Source organism: Phytophthora sojae (genome assembly GCF_000149755.1).
Source record: "Phytophthora sojae unplaced genomic scaffold PHYSOscaffold_1, whole genome shotgun sequence".
NCBI lineage: Eukaryota > Oomycota > Peronosporomycetes > Peronosporales > Peronosporaceae > Phytophthora > Phytophthora sojae.
The window spans coordinates 116,181-139,224 of NW_009258115.1; the positions used below are offsets into that span (position 1 = coordinate 116,181).

At 51.9% G+C, this 23,044-nt stretch overlaps 5 protein-coding genes across 5 annotated transcripts; 1 reads left to right on the top strand and 4 right to left on the bottom strand.

Moving 5' to 3' along the window:
- Positions 1–2,871: 2,871 nt before the first annotated feature.
- Positions 2,872–3,297, bottom strand: PHYSODRAFT_292856 (hypothetical protein; the record flags this gene model as incomplete). Its single annotated transcript, XM_009515507.1, has 1 exon — positions 2,872–3,297. One exon carries the CDS (start codon positions 3,295–3,297, stop codon positions 2,872–2,874), a length of 426 nt encoding a protein of 141 aa, XP_009513802.1.
- A 220-nt stretch (positions 3,298–3,517) lies between these two features.
- On the bottom strand, positions 3,518–3,874 carry PHYSODRAFT_248267 (hypothetical protein; the record flags this gene model as incomplete). Its single annotated transcript, XM_009515508.1, has 1 exon — positions 3,518–3,874. One exon carries the CDS (start codon positions 3,872–3,874, stop codon positions 3,518–3,520), a length of 357 nt encoding a protein of 118 aa, XP_009513803.1.
- An 11,952-nt stretch (positions 3,875–15,826) lies between these two features.
- On the bottom strand, positions 15,827–16,209 carry PHYSODRAFT_417566 (hypothetical protein; the record flags this gene model as incomplete). The annotated part of the gene is made up of 2 exons (XM_009515509.1): positions 15,827–15,946; positions 15,970–16,209. Coding segments are annotated over 2 exons (360 nt in total), but the record flags the coding sequence as incomplete, so codon positions are not given.
- A 1,199-nt stretch (positions 16,210–17,408) lies between these two features.
- On the top strand, positions 17,409–18,004 carry PHYSODRAFT_377711 (hypothetical protein; the record flags this gene model as incomplete). The annotated part of the gene is made up of 2 exons (XM_009515510.1): positions 17,409–17,574; positions 17,646–18,004. Coding segments are annotated over 2 exons (525 nt in total), but the record flags the coding sequence as incomplete, so codon positions are not given.
- A 436-nt stretch (positions 18,005–18,440) lies between these two features.
- Positions 18,441–19,106, bottom strand: PHYSODRAFT_292859 (hypothetical protein; the record flags this gene model as incomplete). The annotated part of the gene is made up of 2 exons (XM_009515511.1): positions 18,441–18,921; positions 18,961–19,106. 2 exons carry the CDS (start codon positions 19,104–19,106, stop codon positions 18,441–18,443), a joined length of 627 nt encoding a protein of 208 aa, XP_009513806.1.
- Between the last annotated feature and the right edge of the window lie 3,938 nt (positions 19,107–23,044).

The following is a 23,044-nucleotide window of genomic DNA, read 5'->3' on the forward strand; positions in this document are numbered from 1 at the left end:
CAGCTGCCAAAGCGATTTTGCCTTTCAACCGTGTAGTCGCTAGGATCGTCTGAAGCAAGAAGGACTTCCCCGAACCACCGGGGCCATCCAGAAAGAAAAGCTTCTCGTCGCCATTTTCGAGCTGAACAGCGCTGATCACCTTGTCATACACGTTTCTTTGATCGTCATTCAAGCGATCGGCTTGATCCCGTAAAGCTTCCATTTCCGCTTGATCGTACGATAGCTCTGCCTCAATCAATCGGTTTGTTGCCGCGTCCGCAGGGTGAAGATCACTAAAGTCAGCCAACTTGGGCAGACCGCGGAAATCTTCAATTGTCTTGTTGTTGCTGCGCAAGCACTGGTCAACCGCTCGAACAGTCTGATATATCACCTCCCGACTGGTTCCGGACTGGTGGAGGTCTCTCTGGAAGTCCTCCGACATGTCGTTCAGGTATGCGTCCCAAAGGGTTTTTGGAGTACCGGGATGACAACGCACTAAAATGATAGCAAATAGGTGTCGAAGCTGGTTTGGCATCTGATGCTGGCTTGCTTCTTCCATACACCGGTGCCATTCACCATCGCTCTCCAGAAGCCCTCTTGCTTCCGCTGCAGCTTGGTACGTCTCGTGAATCGTGCCGTTAACAGTCCGGAGATACTCGAACGACATCGGCCCACGGACATTACACAACAGCATTCGAAGATAGAAACGCTCAGTATCGTTAGGAGAAACCGAAACCATCCGACCAATTGCCTTCTCGCCGTCCTGTTTCCTCGGTTGCCAGTTTTTGACTTCCTTAACCCAGGTGTAGTGACGTGGAAATTCGTAGTAAAGGAGCTCTGATGCATCGACATCCGCAGCGCACATTTCAAAGAACCTTGTCAGCATGGTGTGGCGCTGTTCTGGGATTCTCTCCGGGTGCTCAGGATTAAAAATGGTGTAGTTCATTTCTGGTAGATGAACAGGCAACTGAATCACAGCATGCGACTTCCACTGCATTGGATACTTCAGCATACGCCAACACACATCAGGAGGACAAATGTATCGACCACTGAGATACTGCTCCACCTCGTCGATATCAATACGCCGATTGGTATTGTCACCAACATCTGTGACGGGTGCCTCAACGGTAAAAAGTTGCACGATCTTGTCCCTTGTAGATGTACTTGTACATGTACTTGATAGCGTTGATTGTTGAACAAATTTCAACGTTGATGTGGCAGTTATACGTCTCGCACAGGTACGGATTGTAAGGAACTACCCAACGATTATCCAGCTCGACAGCATTGCGAATTGTGGATCGGCCCTGGTCTCGCCTTCTGTATTCGGGGTAACCAATTTCCTCGCGTGTAGTATCAGAATGAAAATCTTTTGGATAGCCCTCGGAACAAACGCCATCCTTCATACATGGGGCTTTAGGGTTGAGTATACCACATGGTTCATGGATCATGCATTTCGTCACAGTTTGGTACAACTCGGGATGCGTGTTGGGATCTGGAAGCTCCGCGCACACAAACTTATCGTAGTCCTCTGAGCGTCTAGGGCTTGAATCTTCCGTAAGTTTCACCAGCATGTGTGCGTGCGGTAAACCTCGTTTTTGGAACTCGATGACGTAAATCAGCGCCTGCACCTTTCCAAACACTTCATTCTTGATTATGTCGTCCTTGATGGCCTCCAGTTTAAGCTTGAAAGCTCGAGCAACCAAGTCCGGCCGGTCAGCGCCCCGCTGATTCTGCAGCATCGCCTCCTTGATATCTGGCCGGATTGCACGTGATGGTGATAAATAGATCGGGCTTGCCTATTTCTCGCACGATAGCCATGGAGTCGTAGTACTGCTTGCGCATGTATCTTTCGCCACCTATGAAACTTGGAGGGAGAAGAACAAACCTGCCAACTTCCCCCAAATTAGCGTCATGGAGTACTGCGTCAATCACGCCACGATAAAGGTCCGCCCGAAATGTACTTTGGTGTAGCTTGATGTAACGGAGTCGTTGGAGCTCTATCTTCACGTACATTTCAACACACCACTGCTGGAACAGCCGGTATGAGCGATGCAAAATAGAAAATTGGTTTATCCGCGTGAAGAGCTGGTAGACGTAAAAATCGCGCACTTTCATCCGCTTGTTCTTGTAGCGCACAACACCTGGCTTGTACTCACCTGTGGTTGACCACCCTTGCTCTCCAAACGGAAACAGTAGCGGAAATTCCAGCGGGTCATAAGCAGGATGCAAGTCGGATATACGTTGAAGACCACCTCCACGACGACTCAAGACGATATCACGCTCCTTTGCCGAATTCTCGTGGACGATAATTGCTGCAACCTCGTCTGCGGAAGGGCGGTTGTGTGTCCTTTAATCAGTCCCTGGCTGCTCGTGTATCACCAAGCGTAGATCGACACCATTTCTTGCCTTCTCTCCGGCGGTAAGGAACTGTTTGACATACGGATTGTAGGCCATTAGCATTTGTTGAAGCGCTTTCACGGTAGGACGATCCAGACCATCCAGAATGTGCATTCGTCTGTCCACTTGATGCTCCAAATCCCTGTCGTAGACGTAAACTTGTGCAAAGCTCGGTTCGCTGCCTTCCTCAGGCAGTAATGAGCCAATTCAATGACAAATCGTACCTTGAACTCGGAATGTGTAGACGCCTTGCCGACCGTTTGCGTAGTTGTTGTCGACGGCAACGTTTTCTCCAATCGAAGCGCCCATAGAGGCGAAAGCGAGCACGTTGTTGTACGCACGAATCTGGCGGAGAGAAGCAGGAGTCGACACGAACTTCTTGAGGAAAGCCGGTGGATCATTTGGAGGGGCGAGGCCGACTCGGCCATCCAGACAGCATGTCGAAGCGTTTTTCGCTCTTCCAGGTCAAAGCGTGACAGTGTATGCACTCCGTGGTCATAGATCCAATCGTGTGTCGAGGGTGGTGTTCTTGGTAGTGGCTAAAGCACACAGCTTTGTCCCGCTTCCTTGAGATGTTCGAGCTCTATGTTGTGCATTGTTAGTCGCGCGAGCGCGCTGGCGAGCTGGTCCAGACTGTACTGCATGTTGATTTGCAACCTGAAGTGTATGACGCGAGCGCGATGCACGCCGTTCCTCGGGCGACATTTGTTGACGGTGAACAGCCATTCTCGTTGCATTCAGTATACGCTCTGTCAGGGATTGCTCGGAACGTATCGCAGCGCGATGAAGAATATTCCATCTACTTTTGGCCTTGCGCTTATTAGCCTTGCGTCTTTTGCGGTCTTCGCGACTTTCAGCATCGTTCGGTGTCAAATATGCATCGTCTATATCACTTAGACTCGCAAAAGTTCTTTTTGGCATCCTTAAATTCTCTAAGTGTTAAAATAAAATGATTGTCATCAAAATTTTATCAAACAATATCACATTAGCTACCCTAAACGATAAATCACAGTATAATATGAATTTTAACCAACACCTGTTAAAAAGATTTGATGTGTCACCTACAGCGCAAATTCAGAAATGAGCTTCCCAAAAGGAGGTGAACCATTCTCGTTTTATTAGATATTAGGTTATAGAACATCTAATTACAAAAATAGCCCTCAAATGCCGCCGCAACTTCTTGCTCGAGACGGTCGGCATGAAGCTTGAGTTCGTCGTACATTTCGCGTAGCTCGTCGTACATCGTATTCAGCTGCTCGTAGTTCTTGCTCGGATCCGCGTAGGCGTCCTCCGCAGCTTGCAACTCCGACGCGAGGTCGCTCTGCTGATGTTGAAGCGCCTGAATGTGCGCCGTGTAGAAGTGGGCAGTCTCTACAATTATGGCGGAGTCATGGGTGCCCTTGGCCGCTAATTTTTTAGTGCGCTGCTGAGCGCGGTGAACCTCCTGGGCGACGGTCGGAGTCATGCAGGTCTTCCCGGAGCGGAACTGGACTGCCATGTTCAAAGCAGAAATGGAAATGGGAAACATGGTTGAGACCAAGCTGTAATCGCAGTCAACAATGTAGCTGGTAGTGAATTTACATGTTTATGGAACCTTTCAGAAAAAGATTCACGCTAAATTTTTATCCGATGAGAAAATCGTTATCATTTTTGCATTTGTACCACGTTACGTTATCAGTTGTACAGCCTCAGCCGCGAGTGAGTTTTTCGTCTTATTACCTATCGTCATTAACGGTACAGGAATATTGACGTGGCACCTTCTATTGTGATAAAACACATTTTGCTTAGCTTTGTTGTTCACCACGGTGTTGGTTTTCGCCTCGCGACCTCTTTCTATCCCTTCGGCCGAAGCCCCGTACGACTGTACACAAAGCAAGATTATGCCTGTAATTGTGCTACTGTACGTACGATATGTACTCACTACTGTTCGTACTCCCGTACGTACGCGGTAACTATCATTATGGTTGCGGATACCTCCATTCGTGTTCGTACGGGGGTACGTACGTTTTAACAAATACCACGACGGGTGATGCCGTATCTGGTTGAAACTGGCCAGATGCACTGCATCGTGCAGGCGATCAACTGCACCTAATGGAACTCCTACAGGCCTGACACGCGTATTGCTAGTGTGTCGGTGCAATTGAATGTATCTGCACCGATCCGAAACATGCGGCAGCTACTTGATGAGCTGGAGCGCCAGCTTGCCAGCCACGGCGTTGTTCAGCACATGGATTAAACTTCTGTGAAGGCAGCTGGTCGAGACAGCGAACCCCTCCGTCACTATGCCAAGGTCGTCGAAGCACGCACGTGACATCCGCACGTACGGGTGCGGCGCGTACTCGATCTTAGCAGTTCGACTAAATAATACAACTGTCTTGCAGTTGTCACATAGTTGAGTACCTTTTGGAGGGCTAGCAGATCGAAACTTTGTACTGATATGTGATATAAACATCAGCCAATCAAATGGTCTAATAAGCGTGACACACTCAAGGATCTCGAATTTATTATTATAGATACAGAATTTTTATCGGGGTTGAAAGGGTTAAGCTGGCTGGCGTGGCTCGTATATGCGAATCTACCCTCTCGTTTGTTAGAATCCGCTGACGCGCGGCGACACGTCTCTGGAGCCGACCTCTGACGACATGTTGGTGTCGTATTTCGCTGCGGTGCGGATTGCAAAACACGCGGGTGGGGAGGCGCCCCCTCGTCCGCCGTGGGCATCGTACTCTGAGAGACTGCGATACAGTCCTAGCCTCCGGTCCGGTGTACCTGGAGGTGCTGCGGGCGCTCAGGGGTTACATACCTGCCGAAATCGGTATCGTCTTGGCGGTTGTACTTTCAGAAGTAAGCACTACCTGGTAGCTTTTGCTGTGTTTGGCCATGACGACACAACAGGAGAGCGCGTATGAGATATGAGTGAGTCCATACTAGGCGTTACAAAACGAAGAATGAAAGCAATCATGAGCAATGGTGTAATACTGGAACATTTGGCTCTTGTGACATCCACAGACAGTGCCAAATTGTCCGTGTTGATTGTCTAGTAAAATGCTAGCTAGAGATGGTGATTGGTTGATTTCTACTGACTCTTCAAGCATGAAATTGGTTATTGCATGGGAAAAAACACCAAAATGAGTTATTGTCGGGCGTACCTGGTGATACCACGGTGCTGAGAAAGGAAGCAAGGACAAAATGATGCACCGGATCAACGGATTGAGGGTACTAGCCTGTTCTGTGAACGATTAGAGACATAAACTAAACTAGTTGCAGCTGAGCATAATGTCTCAGCTGAACTTCACCGACGTGGATGAAGCTTTTACACATCGTTTTTTTCAGAAAAGAGATACCGTCGCTAGCTTATGTTTGAGTATGTACCAACGCAAGATCAATTCCCCACAGAAGTGCACACGGCTTTGTCGAGGTAAGTCAACCCCCCCACCTCCTTCCGTTGCGCTCAGCACCGCGACACGTCTTTTGTCCACGCAATCTTGACGACGGCTGGAATTGAACCAGCATCCAGAGGACATAGTCGCTTGCTTTCTCGTTAAGCTACGTCGGTGTGATGTGGGAGGTGTGTTCGTGTAGCACGGGGGCGTAACGCTTGAGGTAGGGGCGGCGCGAGTTTCTGAGGCTTCGACTTAACGGCTTCGAGCCGAAAAAATGCGACAGCCCTACGATCTATCGGGTAGATGGACGCGTGCATTCATCTGAGGCAATTCATATTCTCAATTCATGTCAATTCTTTAAATTGTGGTCCATGCTTTGGACAGAGCAAATACCAAAAACCCCAGTAGAATTATCATCTCACACAGCAGAGTCAGCACGAGCACCGGCGCAACTGCCTTGCTCTGCTCTCACCGCCACACGAAACTCAGTACTGTCAGATACATATTTGTTGTAGCTGATGTATTCGTCTAATCTCCGCCAAGATTCACACGTAAATCTACCCGTCCGAGCGCATAGCGCTACGCTCACGGCAAGGATCCCCGGGAATCGCATAGGGTGCTGTTTGGACGACACGCCAAAACGACTGTGACTGCCCTGGAACGCGAGAGGCCTTCGGGCGAGAAGGCTACGAGTGCGCTGACGCGCGAGAGGACTACAACTGGCTGGATTGCGAGTGAACGACGGCTGTGCCTGTGCAGATATCGAGGCTGCGTTGTGGTTTTTGGAGTGTAGTTGGAATGGCGGGTTTGATTAAGAAGTTAAGTGAGCTTGTGGACAATGGGGACTACGGAGATGTGGCGTACCTGGGACAGTGTACAACGGGAGCTGGGAGCGTCTAGCGATCGCTACGCCGCGGACGGAATCTCCTGGGAGCGAACTGTGACCAGCAAGGCCCCAGCGCCTGTTTCTCAATGCATGCAACGATGTGGCTGCGTTTCGGGGGCAGCGTCGCCTCAAGTAAACTTGCGCACCGATGTCAAACTTTTGCTCAATCCTGCTACGATCGTAGATGTCTGCCATGCGAGCTTGGGCGTCTTATAACGCATCCTGACACTGCCGTAGTACGGCGGCCTGGCGCTCGGTGAATTGACATCATTACCAAGCCCGCCGCGTATGTCACGCCGAAGTGAGTCATAAACGGCGGTGCGTGGATTGCGCGGGACGTATCCCAGATCAGCCGTAAATGGTGACACATTGGTGCTGTAGTTTAAGACCGAGTTGATGGCAGATTCCACATTTGCGAGGGCTTGGTGTGGGACACGATGTAGTGGGCCTACCTTGGCTCGCTACTACGGCTTACACGTATGCGCACGTGTATGAGGAAGCGTAGGTTTCTTTTACTTGAGTTAAGTATACTCGAGATCCACGAGTATACTTTAAACAAGATAAAGACTCCAAGTAGCGTGTTTTGGTAAAAGATGAGAACTGCTATTTTTGTTTTATGTTTCTGACTTCCTCTAAATGTAATATTCTAAGATAGGAATCTGCCAACGGCTGGTTGGCAGAATTCCAATGCTATATATGTCGCTCATTGGCTAAAAGATGCTGCTTTCAGCCAATAGGAATCCTAAATGTGTATGGACCACCCGTCGTGGTGGTCGTAAATGTATGTAGCCTTTGGTGTGTCTACACCAAGGTCGAGGAAGTGTTCAAACCTCTAACAGACATCGCATCTGTTAGAGTAACAAGTGACTGTAGCCACTTGTGCGTGTAACTCTGTTACACCATCCCCCCGTCAAGGTTAGACGTGCCGGTCCCGGCACGTCAACCACCATTGACCACTTGGTCAATGTGTGACGTTGAAGAGAGAGATGATGGAACGAGCGCGTCGAAGTTGAAGACCGCTGGCGCAGCAGCGGAGAACCTCTCTGCTGTTGAGTAGAATGCGCGGCAACGTGCGAAGCGCGTCGCTGCCGCGGGGGCAGGTACCTATGTCTGCCCTCGAAGTGTCTTCGGGCGCTGCTGTTAACAGCAGCGCTCGCATTACGTTTCAGTATGCAGCGCATGGTGGGCTTCGTATGCCCTCACCAAGTCTGGAACGTCTTGGAGCAAGACGTTCCGTGGCTCCCATGTATCTTGGTTGGGAGGAAATCCTCTCCAACGAATACGAAAACGAACTGGTTGCCTGTTCGTTCTCGGGATACTGTGATCAACAATCCGCTCAACAATCCATCGAGTTGAGCCGTGTGCATCACGAATCGGCGGCGGTGGTGGCGGAAACACGCCCCTTGTGTGGTCAACTTGGTGTTGACCCTGATCTTGCGTCTCCCCACGACCGAGTTCCGGTCGTGGAGTACTCCCAGACCGCCTCGATCGTTCCGGCCGAGCTGGACCATTAGCCCGACCCGCTGCTCCAGCGCGAAGTCGCGCTGGAGAGGACAATGGCTTCCGCCGAGTCTTCTGCTTCGGTTCAGCCGAGCTAGGTAGCTCGTGCTGCAGGTATGGCTTCAGCCGTCCGACGTAGAACGTCGGATGGAGGCGCATACTAGACGGTATGTCCAGTGTGTAGGCGTTGCCGTGCCGTGCCAGCACAGTGAACGGTCCGATGAAGCGCGGAGCGAGCTTGCTCGCCCCGAAGTCGGAAACTGCATGTTTAGGCAGGTTTTGACTAGCTAACAAGACTAATGAACCCTTCTCGAATTCATTAGTGTTGCCCCTGCCAACATTGTCTGCGTTCAGCTTCTGTCGGTCGACAGATACTGCAATAGTGTCTTGGACAAACCGAATGACGGCTTGTCTGCGCTGCACGAAGTTGATTGCGTCCGAGCTGAACGAGTTCAGCTCGTTTCCAGCAGTAGGCCCGGCCTCTGCGTTCGTCTTCGTGGTGTCTGTGCCCTGCACAGACACGCTCTTCTTCTTCTTGTTCTTGTTGGTGTCTGTGCCCCGCACAGACACGTTCTTCGTGCGCTTGTCGGCGTCTGTGCCCTGCACAGACGCGCGGTTCTTGGCTTTACTTCGTGTCGTTGCGGCTGACACTGTACAAGTGTCAGCGGCATTCTGCGGCTGCTGCGTTGCAGTCGTAGATCCTCCCCCACTTGAGGAAGGAGTCACTATCCCGAGTAGACTCGGGAGGCGTGGGTGCCTGATGGCATTCACGTAGAACGGTGTATGCCCGGTCGAGGCATGCACCGAGTTGTTGATGGCGAACTCCGCCATCGGCAGACACTCACTCCAGTGTTGGAACGAGTGAGCGTAGCTCTTAAGCACGTCTACGAGCACGCGGTTCACGCGCTCGGTCTGCCCGTCCGTCTGCGGATGGCCCGCAGTCGACATCGAAAGTTGGCTCCCAAGAAGTGTAAACACTTCTTGCCAAAGGTGTGCAGTGAAGCGCGGGTCTCGATCCGACACAATGTCGATCGGCATGCCATGGTGTTTGAATACCATGTCAACGAACAGACGTGCCGTCTGTTTCGCAGTCACTTCAGCAGGTACCGCAGCAAGATGGTACATCTTGCTGAAGCGGTCAACAAAGACCACAACGCCCGTGTTCCCCTGGCTGTCCGGGGGAAGACCGAACACGAAGTCCAAAGACATGGACTGCCAACACTCCGACGGAGTCGGCAGTGACTGCAAGGGAGCCTGCGCGGAAGGCGCAGGCTTCACACGTTGACAAACCTCGCAAGCACGGACGTACTTGCGCACCCATTTAAACTGGTGGGCCCAGTAGAAGTCTCGCGTGAGAAGAAGGTATGTCTTCTCACGGCCCGGATGCCCCGCAACCGGTGCATCGTGATACTCGTACATGATCCTGAGTCGCAGGTCATGGTCAGTGGGCACGACAACGCGGTCCGCGTTGTCGTCGACTGCACTGTAGAGTAATAACCCGTCGTGCACCCGATAACGGTGTGCACGAGCACGAAGATGCTTCGGCAGCTTCTGACGAGCTTTGTCAGAAGGCGCTGAGCCGTAGGCCAGCAAGAGCTTCGTGTCCGCGTCGTGCGCGTACGCGACCTTCACGTCGTCCAACAGTGACGACGTTGGGGTGCTCGATCGCATGGCGTCAATGGCATTGACGTCGGCATCAGTCGTGGCGTAGTCAGGTCGACGCGAGAGCGCGTCGGCCACCACATTGAGTCTTCCGGGTTTGTACTCAACCCGGAAGTTATACTCCGGGAAGAATGAGAGCCATCTCGCCATCCGTTGCGAGATGTGCGGCGACTTCACAGCCGTCCGCAGCGACGCGTGGTCTGTGTAGACCACGAACGGTTTGCTTCCGAGTAGATACACTCGGAACTTCGCGAATGCGTACTTCATGGCAAGGAGCTCCTTGTCGTGTACCGGGTAGTTGCGCTCAGCTGGCTTCAGTTGGCGCGATTGGTAGTAGACGACACGATCAAGGCCCTCGTGATCGTGCTGCATCAACGCACATCCGATTGCGAAGTCGGATGCGTCACACACAACGTGGAACGGGCGATCTTGGTCGGCCACCGCCAAGATCGGCGCCTCAGTCAAGCCCCGCTTGACTGCATCGAAGGCCTGCTGACACTCAGCAGTCCAAACCCACTCGGCGTCCTTCTTCAGGAGCTGTGGCAGCGGGCGTATCATGACCGCGTAGTCCTTCACGTACTTGCACAAGTACGTGGCCAAGCCAAGGAACTGCCGCAGTTCCTTGACGTTCGACGGCGTCGGCCACTCATTGATCACTCTGACCTTCTCAGGGTCAGGGCGGACACCGTTCTTCCCAACGAGACACCCGAGCACGGGTATCTCGCTCGCCCCGAAGATGCACTTCTTCAGGTTCGCATAGAGCTTGTGCTTGCGCATGAGCGCAAGCGGCTTCCGGAGATGCACCTTGTGCATCTCAACATCGCTCATCCCGTCCGCAGCCCGGCTGTGGACGAACACATCGTCGAAGTAGCTCGGTGCGAAGTCGCGCACCGAGCGCAACAAGTGGGTCACGCACCTGTTGAAGGTCGCAGGAGCGTTCTTCAGACCCTGCGGCATCACTAGCCACTCCCAGAGCATGCCGCTCGGCGTGCTCACTGCCGTGAGAGGGATATCGCTCTCACGCAAGAGGATCTGATAGAACCCATCGCGCAGATCAAGATCACTGTAGATAGTGCTCCTGGCCATCGAATCGATGATAACATCTTTTCGAGGTATCGGCGTCTGCGCCGGTATCGTCGCATCGTTCAGCTTGTTATACGCATGAACGATGCGCCAGCCGCCCTGTGGCTTCTTGACACAGAACGTCGGAGCACTGTGCGGGGATTTCGATTCCCGCACTTGTCCAGCTTTGCGACGACTTTCGAAGAAGTCGTCGATCGCTTTGACCTGCTCTCGCGGCAGTGGCCACTGCCGCGTGACACAGTACTTCGTGCCCGGCACGAGATCAATCTCGTGCTGGATTCCCTTGTCCTGCGGAAGCTCCGCAGGAATCTCTTCCGGAAGTACGTCCGCGTACTCCCGTAAGATCTCGTAGTAGGGACTCGTTTTCAACGAGTCCCAGCTCTGCTCTTCAAAGCGCTCCTTCTTCGTCTTCGCACTGAGAGTGTCCTCGCTCTCAGTGGCGGTCTCCATGAAGAACTGCCTCAGTTCTTCATTCTCGCTTTTCGTTCTCTCGGCGTCCGAGAGAATGCATATTTGCTCGATGCGTCCATCGTGCAAGTCACGCGCGAAGCGCTTCCAGCTCAGGACTGGAAGCGAAGTCAACTCCGACGCTTGCGTCGGAGGGTTAGCGAGAGTCATCTCCCTGTACTGGAACCCGGCACAGGTACGCGTCAAGACGTTCAACGTCTCAACGTCCGGCTTCTCAGCCTCCGTCTGCCCGGCAGACATTCCTTGTAGCGTCTCGGCCCCGGCCGAGACTTGCGCAGCGACCTTCGCATGCGCCGTCTTCTTGTTTTGCGGAGCCCGGCTCCGCTTGGTTCTTGACCTCGTCCAGGCCCAGCCGTGGACGGGTGTTCTTCTTTAGTACCGCCGGCGGGTTCATCCCGCGGGCGAGCGACTTTAAGCCCGGCTTGGTCGCCCGGCGCTTCGTCGTGCAGCCGGGCTGCACGACAGCATGCAAGTTTTTCCGGTGCGGGACGTTTGCAACCGTCCGCACCGCCTGCAGCGTCGGCTCCCGGAGCCGACACGCCATCTTCACCTCGACGCCTGTTATTGGCGGAGCCCTCCATTACGGAGGGTGCGTCGGCTCCCCGAGCCGACGAATCAAATTCACCCAAGCCATCGACTCCCAGAGTCGACGGCGTTACGTCACCTTGGCTCTTATTATTGGCCAGACCTGATCCAATCAGATTCGCGTCAGCCTCCACGGCTGAGGCGTGTGACTCGTCTGCGTCATCCGTGCCCCTTGAGGTCGGAGACTCTTCCTGATTCGCTGAAAAGCGGGTGTCGATCTCCGAGATCAACACATTTTCTCCTTCAGCCGTCGGCGGCGACGACGACGCTTGCTGCTCTTGCGCGCGTGCTCGCGCGCGCCCAGGGCGTTCCGGGACAGCGACATTAGGCGCTGTCTCGAGTGGGGAGTCGCGCGAACCTGTCGGTGCGTGCGTAGCGGCAACAGGGCCATCGCTCACTGTTCCGCTGTCGCGACCAAAGCGCACGAGAGTGCGCTTCTCCCAATCGATGACCGGATCATGTCGTGCAAGCCACGGCACGCCCAATACAATGTCAAACTTATCGTCCAGATCCAGGACGATAAAGGTCTCGACAAACTCTTGATCTTCATAAGTGAAGCGCACGCGTACCATGCGCTTCTCGGTCTTCACGACGGCACCCGTTGCCAGTAGTACTTCCAACATACTTCGAGGTATCTTTAAATCCTCGAAGTCAAGCCTTGATAGACCTCGCAGTCGAACAAAGTTCTTCGACGCGCCAGAATCTACCAAAGCACGGAGAGAGCCGCTTGCTCTCATCGAGTTCACATTCAGGATGACAAGGTCAGGCCTGTCATCTTGCTTCTTGCAGTGAGAATGAACCTCACTGGGGGCTGCAGTCCTCAGTGTCGCGTGTCCAAGGTCGACACGCGGAACTGCATTACCAGTAGGGCGCCCCGCGCCTACTGGGTTCCAGCGTTTTTTGTTTGTCCGCGACGATGCCCGGCATCGCCGCGTCGATCACCATCTCGGTGCACGGGTGTCGTGCACTCTCGGGCATAGTGACCGATCCTTCCGCAACGGAAGCATCGTACATTACTTCTTTGTTGCTGTTGATAACCAACAGCCGTTGCATTCGAGAGGTCCATTGGTTCCGGACCTCCCGCTATCGCGACCGGAGGCGGTTGCAGCCTCGGCGCATTCGCATGTAGTTTAGCCTGCCTCAGACTAAACTCCTCCTGCATCGCAAGAGTAATCACAGCTTCGAGAGTACCTGGGTACTCACGGAAGAGATAGGTCTTTACAGGCCCATCTCTCAGACCCTTCATGAACGTGACGACCTTGGTCGCCTCGTCTATCGGGTTGGTCACAATGTTCGAGACCAAGTACCGTGCTCTCTGCGCGTAAGCATGGACATCATGCTTACCCTGCTGTAGGTCGAGGAACTCTGCTCTCGACCGAAACTCATTTTGCGGGGGCTCAAACGCTTGTCTGAGTTCCTCCTTGAAACCCTCATACGTGCTGAAGCACGTAGGATCAGAGAGTCGGCGTCCATACGCCCAACTTCTCGCTCGTCCGCCAAGACATGACATGGTGAACACAACCTTGGACAACGGGTCGACGATATGTCGAGCCGCGATGGCAGTGTCGAGTTCGACAAGCCAACGGAGGAGAGGCTCGCCCTCTCTTCCGACATAGTTGCTCACGTTTAGCTTCAACGTTTGCTCGCGCGGTGTCGTCCCCGACGCCACCGTGATAGAGGAAGCAGCATCACGCTGCTTCTTCATGATGAATCCCAGAGCAACACCGTGTTGCTCCGTCGGCGATAGTGTGCGCAGCATTACAGCTACAGCCGCTTCTCCAATGACTGTTGACATGCCTCCCACTCTGGATCTGACAGGTGGAGGCAGTTAGCGCGTGCAACATGAGTTGCAGGTGAAGTGGAGCTTTCCATGGGCACCTCCGCGCTCATGAAAAGGTTCTCGGCTCCTCGTTCGTACAGCTCCGTACGAACGTTCAGGTAGTCGGTCGTTGGACGGACTACAAAGTGCTATCAGGTGTAGTGGGCCTACCTTGGCTCACTACTACGGCTTACACGTATGCGCACGTGTATGAGGAAGCGTAGGTTTCTTTTACTTGAGTTAAGTATACTCGAGATCCACGAGTATACTTTAAACAAGATAAAGACTCCAAGTAGCGTGTTTTGGTAAAAGATGAGAACTGCTATTTTTGTTTTATGTTTCTGACTTCCTCTAAATGTAATATTCTAAACTAGAAATCTGCCAACGGCTGGTTGGCAGAATTCCAATGCTATACATGTCGCTTATTGGCTAAAAGATGCTGCTTTCAGCCAATAGGAATCCTAAATGTGTATGGACCACCCGTCGTGGTGGTCGTAAATGTATGTAGCCTTTGGTGTGTCTACACCAAGGTCGAGGAAGTGTTCAAACCTCTAACAGACATCGCATCTGTTAGAGTAACAAGTGACTGTAGCCACTTGTGCGTGTAACCCCGTTACACACGAAGCATCGGATGTACTCTTCAAGTGTCCGGTTACTGTGTTCAGTTTGTCCGTCGCCTTGAGCTCGGTAGGCCACTGTCATCTTGAGCTTGATATCAGCTTCTCGAAGACTTGACTCCAGAAGCCTGAGATTGGAGTCGCGATCGGAGACGATGTCTTGGGACATGCCGTGAACAGGGTTGTCCCCTCTTGCCTGAAACGGTCTTCATTGTTGCGAAGAAGTTAGCACGCTTAGTTAACCGATCGAACACGACCTATATAGCGGTATGTCTACGCGTGGTATCTACTAGATTCGCGATGAAGTCCATGGAGATGGACCACCAGCGCTCAAATAGAATTAGGAGAGGCTCCAGCACACCTGGAGTCTTCGATAGCAGCGGTTTGGCACATGTACCGTCTTCACAATGAGCGATGTACTTCTGAATCGTACGCACCATTTGCGGCCAGTGCCAGTTCGCATAGATGCGGTCGGTGCCTGGATGACTCTCGTAGTTAGGACTATGGAGTTTTTATTTTCAGTAGAAAATCATATATTAGCTGTTAGTTCTTGCCTCTCTGCATACACGAGAGATCGAAGTTGTCAAACGTACCGCAGATGGGACTTCGAGCTCATTTCACAGCAGTTTTTTTTTCTCAGGTAGAACTTCTAGGTGCGAGCATTCATCCAGGCGTTTCTTGCACAATCTAGGGGTATTTCTTGAGCTACCTTGTCCCGATTTAGCCCCCCCCCGGGTTTGTCGTTCAAAAAAGAGAGAATTTAAATGTAATCGAGGGGACTGCTCGAACTGTGGGGCTTAAAAATAGAGTTCTCGAAAATAAAGTGCGCAATTTTCATTTTACCGCACTCTATAAAACAGAGCGCCGTCTTTTATTTCATATTACATGCTAGTTTTTTCATCTCTAACACGCCTCCTAAAACGCAGTGGTGAAGCACAGGTGCGTTTCCCGGAACTCATCGTGGCTTTCAGCCGCAATCGCAGACTTTTTGGGAGAAAATCCATGTCTGTAAGAATGATAAACTTTAAAGTTTGGAAATTTGCAGGTTAGTGTGAAAATCGGTCAGAATGTCCACGAGGATGCGCTCGTAAATCAGGAATTTGAAGACTCCATGTGCTGGATAAATGAAACTCCAAATAAAATAATAAAGAGTGTAAATGAGGGTTTAACGACATAAATCTGAATGGGATATGCTCAAGGTAGAGAGCTCTTAATAAGCTTAAGACATGCTCAGCGCCAACCAGTGGTTATTCCGACTTTGGCAGCCATGTACGAGCGTAGCGAGGGAAGTTTTTGTGATATTCATGCATCTGCTCATTAACAAAATACATGTCCATTGCTCTCGATCTATTAATCCTGATGGCAACGTCCTCCATGTCGTCGGTGGGCTCGGGGGGGAGGGGGGGGGTTCGTTGAACGGTGGCAAAAACGACTTGGGCGAGCATGATAAACCGAGTAGCGCACGTAGCGCTTGGACGTTGAAGGTCAGTTGGAGCTCTGATGACCCATTCAGCCACACGGCTAGAGCCTGGCGTAGAGCCTCATCACGGTCTTGTGCCGGCAGTGGCTGAGCTGTGCGGTGGCTGCTACCGCATCTAAATGTCGCATCTGGTTGAATGTGGCACTTTCGGGTAGCGCGACGGGAGCTCCAGCCGGTTGTCGTACCTGAGTCATGGTCGAGTGTGCGCGCGCTATTTCATCCACGCGCACGTCGGTGCGTTCGGCAAGAAAATCGCTAATGTCCTCAGCAGCTTGCTGGATACGCCCACGGGTAGCTCGACGTCTCGTGGCGTCGGTTACGCGTGCTTCCTTTACTGCAAATACAAACACATCAAAGCACAGAGGACCGTTAGCTTTTCAGCGCCGAAGATGATTTGCTCGCGCTTGGTCAAGCACGCTGTGCCAGTTGTCCTCTGTCAGCGCGACTAGGTCTCTTTGAGTTGCTCCAGTACTTGGCTTGCCGTACAGGTTTATGTCTGGGCGAAGAGTACGAGCCTCATAAGCTGCTAGTGCTGGCTCAACGATTCTCTCTACTTGCCCCCACGCCCCGTACAGCTCTTCTGGGTTGAACGGGAACTCAGGGTTGTCGATGCGCACCGTCGTTCTGCTGGTTTGGGCGATTCCACCTAGCTTCACTGTGACCCGAGCGAGTGTGTCCATTGTGCTGTGTGTTGGGTGGTCTGCAGATTTATATGTGCACCGAAGCTCGGAATGCCGACGGCGAAGTCGGCATTTAGGCTTATTAGGGCATCTCCACCGCAGCGTCTCTATCCTATCATCAAATCAGAATAAAACCCTGTAACTGACCATTTGCAAACGACAGCAAATTCACTCAGTCGCACCGCCTGGTAGCAAACTGCGTCGTGCCTCTGTCCACAGCAGAAAACCTCCCCCAATGAGTAGCGACTCGGACGAAGAATCGGTGCTCTGCAGCGGCAGCGACGACGATGAGGTACGTGCACGGAAGATCTCATGACAAGTATTTACATCTTACTAAGCGTGTATGTATGTATCCCATGAGGCAGGCGTTCTTGCTCCTGCTTCTTTCTGCGCAGAAGGCCCCCATTAAGCGCAAGAGAGGTGGCTCGGAGCCTGGCAAAGCGGCGAACCTCGACCGCGATTTCCAAGCTGCACACTTGCGGCTATGGAATGACTATTTCTGTGAGAATCCTACCTACCCCGAGAAGCTCTTTCGTCGGAGGAACCGCATGAGTCGCGCATTGTTCGAACGCCTCATGGGCGCTGTTGTTGAGCACGATGCGGACTTCGAGCAGCGAGTCGACGCCGTGAGGAAGAAAGGTCTTACCCCTCTTCAAAAGTGCAGCGCTGCTGTTCGGATGCCGGTATATGGCTGCGCCGCAGATTCGCTGGATGACGTGAAGGGTGCCGAAAACACACTTTTGGCTTACACTAAGAAATTTTGCGGAGCTGTAGTTGAAGTTTTCGAAGAGGAGTATCTGCATGAGCCTACTCGTGATGACATTGAGCGACAACTGGAGAGTTCCGCTTCCCGCGGGTTTCCTGACTGCCTTGGATCGCTCGATTGCATGCATTGGGCATGGGAAATGTGCCTAACGGCGCTAAAAGGACAGCTGAGTGGGAAAGAAGGCAAGCCTACGGTCGTTCTCGAAGTGGTTGCAGATCAACGCGTGTGGATCTCCCACTTCTTCTTTGGCTGCGCAGGATCCAATAATGGTAAGCTGGTTCAATATGCCAACGATCATGCTTTTTAGTAAAACTAATGTGCTTTCTTGTATTTGCATCAGACATCAATATTATTGACAGATCACCTCTGGTAAATCACCATGTGATTAACCACGACTTGTATGATTCCTTTGCGTACGTTGCTGGAGGGAAGGAATTCCACCAGCTGTACTATCTCGTCAACGGATTTTATCCACCTTACGCGTGCTTCATGGCTACAATTTCCCGCCCAAGTTTCCAAAAGGAAAAGATCTACGCAAAGCGCCAAGAGAGTATAAGGAACTATGTTGAGCGCACGTTTGGAGTACTGCGCGGAAAGTTTCGAATTCTTAAGCTTCCGAGTCGCATCTGGTACGGCAAGGACATGTTGTATGTGATGAAGGCCTGCGTTATCATTCACAACATGATTATTGAGGACGAGTGGGGAGTGCCTGGGCTGGAGGATCTGACACCTGCAAACATCGACGCGGATTTATCCCCGCCCAGCGGCGTAGATGACGACGGAGTAAACGGAGACGAAGCAATCGATTTACAGGAGATTATCACGCGCAGGTTTAATATGCAGTCAGCCGCAGCGAACAGTGAGCTACGAAGAGCATTTATTGAGAACTTGTGGGAGCTAGAAGGAGCACGAAAGAATCTACGTTAGCAGTGCTTCTACATGCCACCGACAACTGGGTTTGAATACCTGTAGCCAAGTTGGCGGCGGCTGCGGTGTTCTCACTGGTAGCATCCGTGTTTTCGGCAATAACGGCAGCGTTCGCGTCAGTCCAGTCGCTGAATGATTCTTGGCTCTCCTGCGGTCTCTACAATACATATTTTCGTTAGTCTTTTCAATTATTTCGTACAGTTTTTTTTCAAATAGTAGATACCTGTTGTAGTTCCCGCAAAATGTTCTCCTTCTTTAGGCGTATGATACTTAGAGAGACCTCGTCTAAGCCGTCCAGCGCAGCAAAGATAATACGGTTCTGCTCGCGCTCCCTTAGCAAAGCAAGACGCTTCTCCTCCAGCTCAGCTTTGCGCTGGGAGGATTTAGCCATGACAACAGCCGCATCGGCTATCCGCCCATTGCTTTCCTCCAAGGTGCGCTGCTGTTTTTGCCGTTTTACACCAACGGCTCTGCTCTCATTTGCAGGTGCCTGGCGGACACTCTGAGTTACTGATGACCTGCTGTTGGATCGCTTACGGCTCGAGGTCCCGCCGCTAGCATCGGGCAGCTCCTTCCACTTGGCTTCATCTCGAAGTACACGCCAAGCTTCTAGAAAATCAAAGTGATCTTCGTAGAGTTTCTCGTACAGCTCTTGGGCGTCTTCGACGCGGTCCTCAGCCGATTTGCCGCTGGCTAATGGAAGCAATACACCCACAGAACTTTCCTACCGCCAATCGTAGCAGCTGCCAGCGCTTTGCGACAGAGTTCTGGGGGCGATGAAAGCGCTCGTGACGCCGAGGTCGCAACACGTTGTACTTGGCCGCGACGCGTTCCCAGAAGTCGTCGCTCTTTTGGTCGGTGGATGTGATACCATCCTTAGAGACAACTAATCAAGCCTTGGCCAGCGCCTTGTCCTCGCTATGGTCCCAGTTTGGCCCGCGCAGCGTAGCCTTCCCGCCGTTTTTTGCAGGCGGCATCCTGTTCTTCGCCAGTTGATCCTCTGTGTCAATTGAGTTCTTATAGCGGTGCGCACTGTCCGGTAGAACATAGAGCATAACTGAGCCAATTACATGAAAAGGTCGCAGTAATTCTCGGACACGACGATTTGCTTCTGACAGCAAACGCGGAAGCAAATTGAGCTGATTTGCTGTCGAACCGGGAATTTATTTGCTGATATCTTAGTTTGGTGCGTGCGGTGGGAGTGGTCGTTCGGTAATTTATCGCAATTTGCTGTTTTATCAGCAAATTAGGGGCCGCGGTGGAGATGTCCTTAATAACTTATTCAGCGATTGGTATCGATCTTTAGTATAAATCTATTTGGTGTGCAATCGAGGGTAACCATTTTTAAATAGGAGCCCACTTAAAAAAATAAGACTATACAAGTCTAAATAAGACTCTTAAACGACTGATTTAGAGTCGGATTAGACATTCCGACCAGTTTTCACAATATAATAAATATCTATACAAAATACACTCAAGCAAGCGCTGACCGAGCATCAATACGGCCTCCATACCGCTCAACTCGTTCTTCTCGTCTGTCATATATTATTTGAGCTATATGGCGTGGTTGGCCTTGATGTATTGGAGCATGGGAGTAGTGGGCAGCACCTAGAATGTAATATATATCAATAAACGATAATGATAAAACACTGAAACTGCTGCTCGTCACGGCGAGCGTCTTTCATGTAGGTCAGCACCATCTGGAGAACGGGATTGATTCCCGCCGCCCTTGACCCTTTAGTACTTCGTGCAGAACCGTTGAAGCCATGATCGTCTTGTTCAGTCCCAGTCTTGTAGCGTCCGTTGCCAGCTGGATTGACGCCAATTTTTTCTGCCAAAGCGATAGCCTCCCGCTTTTTGGCTGATAGTATATAATGTTGCTTCGAAAACCCCTTGTTGAATAAAACTGCCAGCGCGAGCTGCCTGGTCGAGCTGACTACGAAAGCTAACAATTTTTATTGCATTGGATTAGATAAATTATTTCCGTTATTTTTTTCTCGCACCGATAACCCCTTTTCTAGTTGATGTGTTTTGCTGGGTGAGTGAGTGGGTGGGTGGGGGGGGGGGAGGGGGGGGGGGGTACGTCGCTGTCTGTATCGTCGATCTATTCGTCTCACCCTCCACTAAATGGCAATCTAGTTTACACATTACGCTACAATCGCACAAAAAATGACAACATCATTTGCTAGCCTTGCTTAATGATTTTACAACGTTATAGATAAAGCGAATTTCCCCCACGTAATCTAGGAAGTCAACCCGCCGTCGTAAATACATGATATTGTACGCCGTGTTTGACATGATCCTTAAATTTAGCACCCACGCGGATAGCGAGAATCCGATCACCGGCTAGCCCATCAAGTTTGTCTAGGGCGAACGCTCTTAACCGCATATTGACCTCATTTGCAACCAGTTTGTACCCGTTTTCTTTACTCGAAGTCGTCCTAGATGCACCAGATACACTGCTTTGATCAACATTTTGAGAGATCTTGAAGCGACTACCAGTACTCGTTAGTCGAGGAGTCGATTCGGACCGATTTCTACAAATCCACCGGCGGGGAGAACAAAACACACCAATTCAGGGTATTGGACAGTGCTACGCGCACAGCGTGAACTGTCTCGATCACTTTCAACGCAAGAGCCTTTTCACGCGGAATCACTCCTTCACCTTAACACGATGAATCTCTTAGCAACAATATCTACGAATAGCTCAAAATTTGTGTGGAGTGGAGCAGTGTCATAAGGAAAATTTCAAGTTTGCTGGAAACGTGTCCTTAAACTTATATTGTGTGACGGGCTTTCGCCACACAGTCGCCATCGTGCTCGCACGATGGCCAATTAACACTCAGCATAGGTTTAAGTGGGCACGGCGTTTGTACCGTGCCAATCAATCAAACAAAGTTCAACTCGTCTACTATATCCCTCTGCTGGTGTAAGCACGTAACGACCTGCAGTCAGCCCGTTACATCTGGTAACACTTCGCTAATCCGTCCAACGCCCAAGATCGTGGTGAACATGAACGACTCGTCGATGCCCGACGCGTTCCGGACGACCGCCACTTCACTCAAGCGCGCCAGCTTTCCGCACCTGTCGGCGATCGAGTGGGAAGCGCTACACCGCCTCGCAGCGGTGTCCGGCGATGCATTGATCAAGACACTGTTGACGGCGGGATCCGAGGAGCAACAATGCCTGGTCGCCCAGGAGTTCACAGCGCCTGAACTCGCTGACCTCCGTCAGCGAGTGCACCGCTGCTACTGGTGATCCGTCTGATCTCGCTGCGCCTACGCTCCTGTTGCTGTTTGATCTTGGTACTGCTGCTGTCGCACAGCAGCGCGACGACGTCGGTGCTCCTCCTCCAAGCCATCCCGACGATAACGCTGCACGGTTTCAGCGTGACGGCCCTGCGCCGCTTGTAGATAGCGCTGGTCACGTTCGCCATATCGTGAAGGCGACCCTGAACACGACGATCATTGCGCTGCCCCACGTGCTGATCTTCCGCATCGCGGCGTCCGCGGCTGCGATCCTCACGTTCCCAGGCACCATCCGCTGCGATCCTCACGTTGCCATGCACCGTCAGTACCTTGTGCGTTGGCTGGGGCCAATGCCGATAGTTGGGAGCCTCGAGGTCCTGATCAAAGACGTACCGGATTGCGTGGCGGCGTACGAGGCATCTCTTGGAGGGGCGGCGAGGCTTCGACGTGGCGCGGCCGTCTGCCGCGCATAGCGATATCAACAGCTTCACGATATCAGGTCCGTCAAAGGAGTTGCAGCAAGGAGACGCTTCCACGCAGCTTCGTCCGGTCGCGGGAGATTGTACCCGCGACAGTGTGCACAGGTGGACGTAGTCGCAGTTGCGGTCGGTGCCATACGGCGCATCGTGAAGTTGCTTCGCCAGCGCGCACACAGAGCGCGCTCATTGCTCTCCCTCACGACGCTCCAGTCATCGGATAAACATAGCGGGTACTTCGACATTCCATCGGCGCACGAACGGCGTCCACGCAGCATCCAACGACTACATGGTCACAGTGCGCAGCACCGTGTCAGACTTACTGCGAGCTACGCTATTTCAGTGGAACAAACTCTGCATCTTCTCATTGCCCAGCGGCGCTCGCAGACCGCTGCAGTCGTAGAGCGCCCATCGTCCCATGTCCTCACTGTTCGTCGTCGTTTCGGCCGCCTCCGCCGGCGCGGTACGTTCCCCGCGCTCGTGTTCTGGTGTTCGTCGTCCGCCATCGTCGATGTCCGTCTCCAGCTTTTCTCCTGCTTCTCCGTTTCCAATGACCAAGCCCGCAATCACTAAGCACGTGCACTTAGCCCGTTACATATTGGAGCTAAAGTTACTACCCAATCTTACAAACGCATTGCCTAGTGCCGCGCGACTCCGATGTTGCAGTAGACAAGAAGCACGGTACATTCGCCACGAAGACGTAGTATCTGGTGTTAGTTCATTCAAGATTTAGCATGACGGTCAACATCAATGTTTCACTTGAAATCTGCATAAACCTTTTGTCAGAACAACATGCTTTACCGCCTCGATCTCGATGATCTATTCGTGGACGCAGCAGTTGCCATCACCACGACAACGGGTCATCTAGCCAAAGCGATGTAATCTCTTTGATAGACATGAAGTGAAAAAATGCTTATAAATGGATTATCTACGTATAACAATAATGTATATCGAGTTTATGCCTGATATATATCGGGGAATAACTAATAGTATCTTGCGTTGGCCAGCAGAACTCAACAGCTAATGTGCAAGCGCTTTGTGCTCCAGATGCTTCCCTGGCGAAACGTAGGCCTGCTTGAAGTGGATTT